Raw genomic sequence first — 7,144 nt, 5'->3', positions numbered from 1 at the left:
AAAAACTTGATTTATGACATCATAAAACTAGATATAATTTATAAGTTCTATAGAACTCAAAAAAAATACACAAAAACTCAAAAAGTTATTAAATATGAGGTAATACATCTGATGTACAATCCTTTTTCTCAAGAACATTCCATCATCTACTATGTCACTCTTTATTTTTCATAGAGAACTAAAGATTCACTATTGTGTCTTTCGAATAAGCTACATATTTTAGAATTAAGTTTGTTAGTTTCTTATGTTATGTTAGGTACGTTTGACAATTGATGTAAGTTATAGTCTTTGGCTCTTTGCAATTACATTTCTTAATTCTCCCTCGCATTGCAACACTTTATCCTCAGTTCTCAATCATCACCGTTGTATCTTTTCATATAATTAGGACGATTAATATCGAGCGACTGTCAAAGTAAGAGAAAAAAACCCGGGTCGACAAAAGTGTATATCCCCTTCCCTGCAAGTGCTCTTACAAAAAGGTAAAATGGTGGCCAAAGAGTTTGCTCTATTCCAAAAAGGGAATCGAACCCCTGACCTCCTATTATTAAGGCATGAAGTGAGCAAAGTAACTATACCAAACTCACTTGGTTAAAAAAAAACCCGATAAATTGTCAATATTGGAGACTTTTTTGGAAGTATTTCTTATTCATTTGTGAAAAGGACGGGAAACGAAGTGGCTTACAGCATGGCTCACTTAATGCCACTCGATTTTTCGACCCGAGTTTGGGTGGACTCGTACCCCGACTCTATTAGTGATGTAATTGCTTCCGACTTTATGGTGGCTTTTGAGTAATATATTGACATTTTCCCCTCAAAAAAAAAAAAAAAAAAACCGATAAATTTGAGATTTTGAAAGTAATATGATCAAGCGAAAGTAATCTAAGATTGATGAAATTAGTTCGAAAAGCAAGGCCACAAATCATATACTGTTTGGGGACTCAATTACAGAACAATCCTTCAAAAATGGTGGATGGGCTTCTGCTCTTTCTGACGATTTCTCTCGTAAGGTATAATTCCCATCTTTCAACTTTCCCTCTTTTCGTCAATAAATATTTATACAAATGGCTCGCCTTACGGTGTGAAACCGTCTCATCCAATAATTACTGATACTTGGGTATTAAATTCATTGATATATTACTCGTCACATTTTTCAGGCTGATATCCTCAATAGAGGCTATGGTGGGTACACCACTAGATGGGCATTATTTCTCTTGCATTCTATTTTTCCATTGGTATTTTCTCTCTCTCTATTTCATTCCTTGTACTTGTTATTGATGATCATGATGTTGCAATTTCGTTTCCGAAATGAAGTTAAGATGTCAACTTTTTGGTTTCATCTTTTGGAACAATGTATAGGGTTTTAGTTGAATTTCAGAGGCGCATTGTCTTATTATTGATACACTAATGCATTTATATTCAGATCTTGCATATCTGCTGTTAAGAATGATGCCTCTTTAAGATTTCATCGGCTTGTTAACTAAAATCAAATTCTAGGCGCAATTTGTTGCGCTTCTTTTTTAATGTTAAGTAGCAAGTAGTAGTAATTTTATGCAATTTTTATGATGGCTTATCCAACCCCTTCTAGTTGTTGTCAACACAAGTATAAGACTGCGTACATCCAACCCCGCAATCCCAGCACTCACGGAAGCTTGTGAGGCATTTGGGTATCGTTAATGTACATGCAACTACCAATACACAAACTGATTACGTAGTTGGTTCAAATATGCTACTCCCTCCGTCTCAATCATTTGTTTACCTTTTATATACGTTGTGAGGGGTATTCTAATGAAAGGTAAACAAATGTTTTGAACGAAGGGAGTATATTTTAATAATTAGGCTAATGCCTATGGTTTAGACCCTTTGTTATATTCACATTGATATGGTTTTTAGAGGTGGTGAATTTTCACCGTAAGCCTATCTTGTCTTTCTCCTCCTTCAAAATTGACAGCAGCTTTCAGCAAATCCTCCTATTGGAGCTACCATTTTCTTTGGAGCCAATGATGCAGCCTTGCCTGGGAGGACTAGCGAACGGCAACATGTTCCCATTGAGGAGTACAAAGAGAATCTCAAAAAGATTGTTCGGCACTTGGAAGGTTTTTCCATTTCTCTCTTTGAGGGTAACACACTTATTTGTTTGTTCTCTTACTGGTGAAAACTAGTTATCGCATGGCCAATCTGCTCCGCAGAGTTAGAATGCCATTGTTTCCTTGTGAGAATATAAGATTATTAACTGTTGGTGCCATCTGCAGTTCCTGAACTGTTTGTTCTTATTTTTCTCTGTTGACGAAAGTATCCGTTGCATTTCCATTTCCGGTGGCGATAAAGACTCGCTGTTCTTTTATTCTTTAATTAATACTTCGTACTCCGTATGATGGAATAAAGAAACACGACACACTAATCTGATTACACTTGCTTTTATTTTGAGGTAGTCATTTGATGTTAACTCTTGACACAATTTTCATTATGGGTCATCAGCATCAACCTTACTCAAGTAGAAATTTCACGAACTCATCTTGATTCTTCGGTAGCAGTTCCTATTTTCTTTTAAACATTATTGAACTTTATCGCGGTTTCCCCCCACTTAACAGTTATTTGGCGACCTACTAATTAATTTTGTTTTCGGTCTTTTTAGTCATCTTATATTTGTTATTTTCTCCATATTGTTTTCATGACTACTTGTCCATATGAAATGCAGGAATGCTCCCCCTCAATGTTAGTTGTGCTTATAACTCCACCTCCTGTTGATGAGGAAGGCCGCATGGAGTATGCTAGGTACATGTACTTAACGTTACCGCTCTTGGGTCAATCAGTGGCTCCTTTACATCTGTTTGGTGACATAAGGGAATTAATGTTCTTAAAAGTTCAGATTATTCTGACTAACCCATAGCATAACACCCCATTTTGCCGAGGAGAAAAGTTTTGAGATTTTACAAATGCTTGCTTGCTAAGGATTAATCTTAAGATGGTATGACCTGTGTTGGTGCGCAGGTCAATAAACAGTGGCAAGTTCTCACGAGTATTTACTTCTATTGACGAACTTAACTTCCCTATGTGCTAGGTCATTATATGGTGAAAAAGCAATGACGCAGCCAGAAAGGACAAATGAAGCGTCTGGAAAATATGCAACATTGTGCGTTTCATTAGCCGAGGAACTCGGTGTTCCTTATGTTAATCTATGGTCGAAGATGCAGGAAGCTGACGGATGGCAAAGAAAATACCTCAAGTTAGTTCTCTGTCTTTGTTGGTTAACAATAACTAACATTCATCCAAGATTATAAATATTGGCTTAAGTTGGAAATATGATATTGGTGACAGTGATGGGTTGCACCTGACTCCAGAAGGTAATGCAGTTGTATACAAAGAAGTGGTTCAGGTATTTAACCAAGGTGGACTTTCTGCTTCTGCTATGCCTTATGATTTCCCTCATCATTCGGAAATCGATCCCGAAAACCCAGAGAAAGCTTTCAGGATACAATGTTCTTCCATTTCTTGAATATCCTCAGTTATACTGCCAGCAGTTCTGTTTTTCCCCTACTATTTTAGAACTTGTCGAGGAATTAAGATGGCGCTGGTAAGCATGAGGGTAAAGGAAAGAATTGGGTTACAAGGGGAAACGAAAGGGTTAACACTCCCTTATGTGTGTTGGTTTTGAGCATGCAATGACACTGTCGTTCTATTGATCTTGTTTTGTCATTAAGCCAATTCATTGAAAATTGTGTTTCAGACTTTGAGCTATCATGCATGGATCTTGTGTCCCAATCGTTGGGTTTCATTTTTTTTGTTAAATTAAAGAGCTTTTAACTCAGTTTAAATGGAAACGGTGTCTCGCTATTGAGAAACCACTTTTTTGCAACCTTTATGTGTTTTTCGTAGCCCTTTTATCATTAATTGTCGCCAAAGTAACTCTTTTATCAATTGGTCTCCCTTGTGACGGGTTACCATTTGTGGCGGATATTTTGTGAGTTAAAATGGTAACAAAATGGGTTAGTGGAAAAAGGGGACCACATGAATAGTGTTGCAGAGAGAGAAAAAGTGGGTACTTTGTGAGGTAAAATGGTATCCGTCACTCAAGAGTGACGGATATGTGCCGTCACAAACAAGAATTTGTGCTCTTTTATTTAGTAATGTACACTATCAGTACATTTAACTTGGTGTCATTCTATACCATCCACATCAAATTGTTAACTTTTGATATCATCTTTGCTTTAAATTTTGAAATAGTCTTACAATTAACTTATTGTAAGACCGTCACCTAAGAGACTTGACCAATACCACATTACTAACAGCATTTTCATGGGCCGAGTTCTAACCCAGACAAAGGAGATCATAGAACCGGAAGTATAGCACCGAGGAAATCAAAGTAAATCTTATTGAAATTTATTGATTTTATCTCATAACTCGTAATACATTAGTTTGTGAAGCTAATTCAGAACAATGAAGTCACTACAACTCTACAAGAAAGGCTATTACCATACAGCCAAAAATTTCGTGTTCCGGGGACAAAATAGCAGAACTCCCCATAAGCATTTCAAGGAAAACAAGGTAGTCATTCAACTTTCCTCATCTTACCTTCAAATTTATTTTCTGACGCAGTAAATTGAGCTATTTGCGTACGAAAAGCAGAAACAAAAGCACGTACTGGAGTAAAACTACTAAGACTCGATTTTTGGACAGATTATGACTCGAATTTTAACAATGTGATGGACTGTTTGATTGTGATTAAAATGACTAAAACAAACACAAATAACATTGATTTTTGACAGAAACTCTAAGGACTTGATTTGAACACTCAAATGGACTTATTTAAGGACCAACAAACAACACAAGGACAGATTTTAAAGCCAACAAAAGACTCAACCTAAACAAGGCACGAAACAGCCTGTTTTGGACGAAAATAAAACCATAAATAAACTTGTTTAACTTGAATGAAAGCAATGGAATTAAGATTGTAATTTAAATGCTTATGAACTAAACATTCAAATAACAATTTCCTCAATGACTTAAGGCAACAAAACAGAAACTTTGGGACTGTTTTGACACGAAAACAAGAACAAGTAACCGAGATATGACTTAAACTAGACCACGAAGCAGGTTTAAGCCTTGAAATTAAACTCAAGATCACGAAGCAAGAGTTAATTCTGCCTCAAACACTAAGTAATGAGGGGTTTTCTGCACTAAGCAAGAAGAAAATTGATTGAAAATTTCAGTTTCAAACTCATATTTTAATTCACTCAAATCTGATTTTTACAAAGAGAAAAGAGCTCCTTAAATAGAGTCCTTGTTGCAATCCTAGCCCTACATCTAAAGTAATATCTAAGGGCTCAAAAGAGTCTTCTAAGAGGACAATAAAACGACCCAAGGACCTTACACAAATCAGAAAAGTAAAACTACAAGACAACTAACATAAAGAGGATTGTTGGCAATAGTACAAGCTTCTTTGGCATGCTCTTCTTATTTATCTTATAAGGACTTCTTGGGAAATTTGGTGGGGCTCGTCCATAAGGAGTATAAGACCCAAAGTTGCAGCAAAAAGTACTTTAGAGCTTGCTTGGACAAAAGAAGAAAGCTTGAAAGCGATGTTTAGCACATACTCCAAAACCGTATTCATTGTGACCACTCAGTTTGGTGCTGTCTTTTGCATCTGATTTAAACCCTTTCAAGATTAATTATCCTAGGCAAAAAAGGCTCTAAACTCATCATAGAAGAGTCTTAGGCCGGAAAATGGCATCTGTTCTTAGATGGAATTGAAGTTGGACCTCGATTTTGGTGAAGGACCAAAACCGGGTAAAAGGATGCTTGGTGTTGTTGCCATTTTTGCTTCAATCCCTCCCTCTTCAAAAGGACTTGCCCTCAAGTCCTGGAAATCATCATCCTCAATATCCACATAGCTTGGACTCAAGTCCCCAACATCAAATGTAACATGAATTCCCAAGAGATCAACCTTGTACTTGTTGAACCCAATTTGCTTGATGACTTTGAAAGGACCTTCTTCACTTGCCATGGACTGTTTTTTCCTTTGCTTGATGACCTTACTCTTGCTCATATTCACCCATACAAGGTCTCCCGGCCTGAATACTTGTGTTTGCTTAAGAACCATGGACATTTCTTTGCATTTGGTGGCCTTAGCATGGATGGGAGGTTCATTTTCAAATCGTTTCTTGACTCCTTTCCATTCCTCAACAACTGGCTCGAAAATTTGTATTTGGGCTGCCTCATTGCTGTGGCCATTGTCACTAGCCTTGCACTTGAACTTACATGAGCTAGTTAAACTTGGATTAGAGAAGGTAGTAGGCTCACATTGCAAGCTTTCAAAGAAACCCTCGGTTTGATCTTTCCATTTGAGTAATGCTTGAACCCTTGGCTCCTTGAACTCATCTTTGGCATGGAAAACATGGACAGTCCCCACGCCGTCCACCCCTTGACTCACCTTGTCTTCATTGATCAATAATACTTTCTTGGGTGGTTCAAACAAGGACTCGGGTGGCAGGGGTGCTAGCACAACTTTCTTTGAACCAAGCTTGAAAGTATAGGTGTTGTCTTAACCATTATGCATTGAATCTTTATCAAACTCCCATGGCCTACCAAGTAGAATATGGGAAGCATCCATAGGTAGAACATCACAAAGAACCTCATCAACATAGTTCTTGCCCATGAAGAAGGACACTAGGCATTGCTTATCCACCTTAATTTCAGCTCCTTTGTTAAGCCACCTTAACTTGTAAGGATTAGGATGGTCTTGTGTAGGTAAGGAGAGCTTCTCAATGAGAGTATTAGAAGCCACATTGGTACAGCTCCCACTATCAATGATAAGGTTACAAACTCTCCCCCCAATGGTGCATCTAGACCTAAAGAGTTGTTGTCTTTGGTCTAATTCCACGATTTGGGTACTCAATGCTCTCCAAATGACTAAACTCATCCCCGAATCCGGTTCCACGACCAAGGCAGCCTCCTCTTGCCCCGTTTCTTCCTTACCATCATCACAAACAAGGATCTTATCCTCACCCCAATGAACTACCTCAAATGTGCTAAGGGCTCTCTTGGTTGGACACTCTTTAGCATAGTGACCGAATCCTTGACATTGGTAACATTTTTTCAGAGATGTGGTGCTTTTGGTTGGAATCATGGGTGCCTTGCCTTTGTCAAG

General features: G+C 37.7%; 1 protein-coding gene across 4 annotated transcripts; it reads left to right on the top strand.

The window, feature by feature from the left end:
- The first annotated feature begins 808 nt into the window (after positions 1 to 808).
- Positions 809 to 3,853, top strand: LOC141608992 (GDSL esterase/lipase At5g62930-like). 4 transcript variants are annotated; one of them, XM_074428276.1, is made up of 6 exons: positions 809 to 1,007; positions 1,155 to 1,232; positions 1,949 to 2,117; positions 2,696 to 2,772; positions 3,059 to 3,223; positions 3,316 to 3,853. In XM_074428276.1, the coding sequence occupies exons 1-6, from the start codon at positions 889 to 891 to the stop codon at positions 3,491 to 3,493; spliced, it is 786 nt and encodes a 261-aa protein (XP_074284377.1). In that variant the 5' UTR covers positions 809 to 888; the 3' UTR covers positions 3,494 to 3,853. The 4 variants fall into 4 exon arrangements, with proteins under 4 accessions (XP_074284377.1, XP_074284389.1, XP_074284382.1 ...); XM_074428288.1 differs by having other exon boundaries at positions 810 to 1,007; positions 1,952 to 2,093; XM_074428281.1 differs by having other exon boundaries at positions 810 to 1,007; positions 1,952 to 2,117.
- The last annotated feature ends 3,291 nt before the right edge of the window (positions 3,854 to 7,144 follow it).

This window comes from Silene latifolia, chromosome 1 (assembly GCF_048544455.1).
Source record: "Silene latifolia isolate original U9 population chromosome 1, ASM4854445v1, whole genome shotgun sequence".
NCBI lineage: Eukaryota > Viridiplantae > Streptophyta > Magnoliopsida > Caryophyllales > Caryophyllaceae > Silene > Silene latifolia.
Note: the sequence above shows the minus strand (reverse complement) of the source record. Positions and strands in the feature narration are given on the sequence as shown.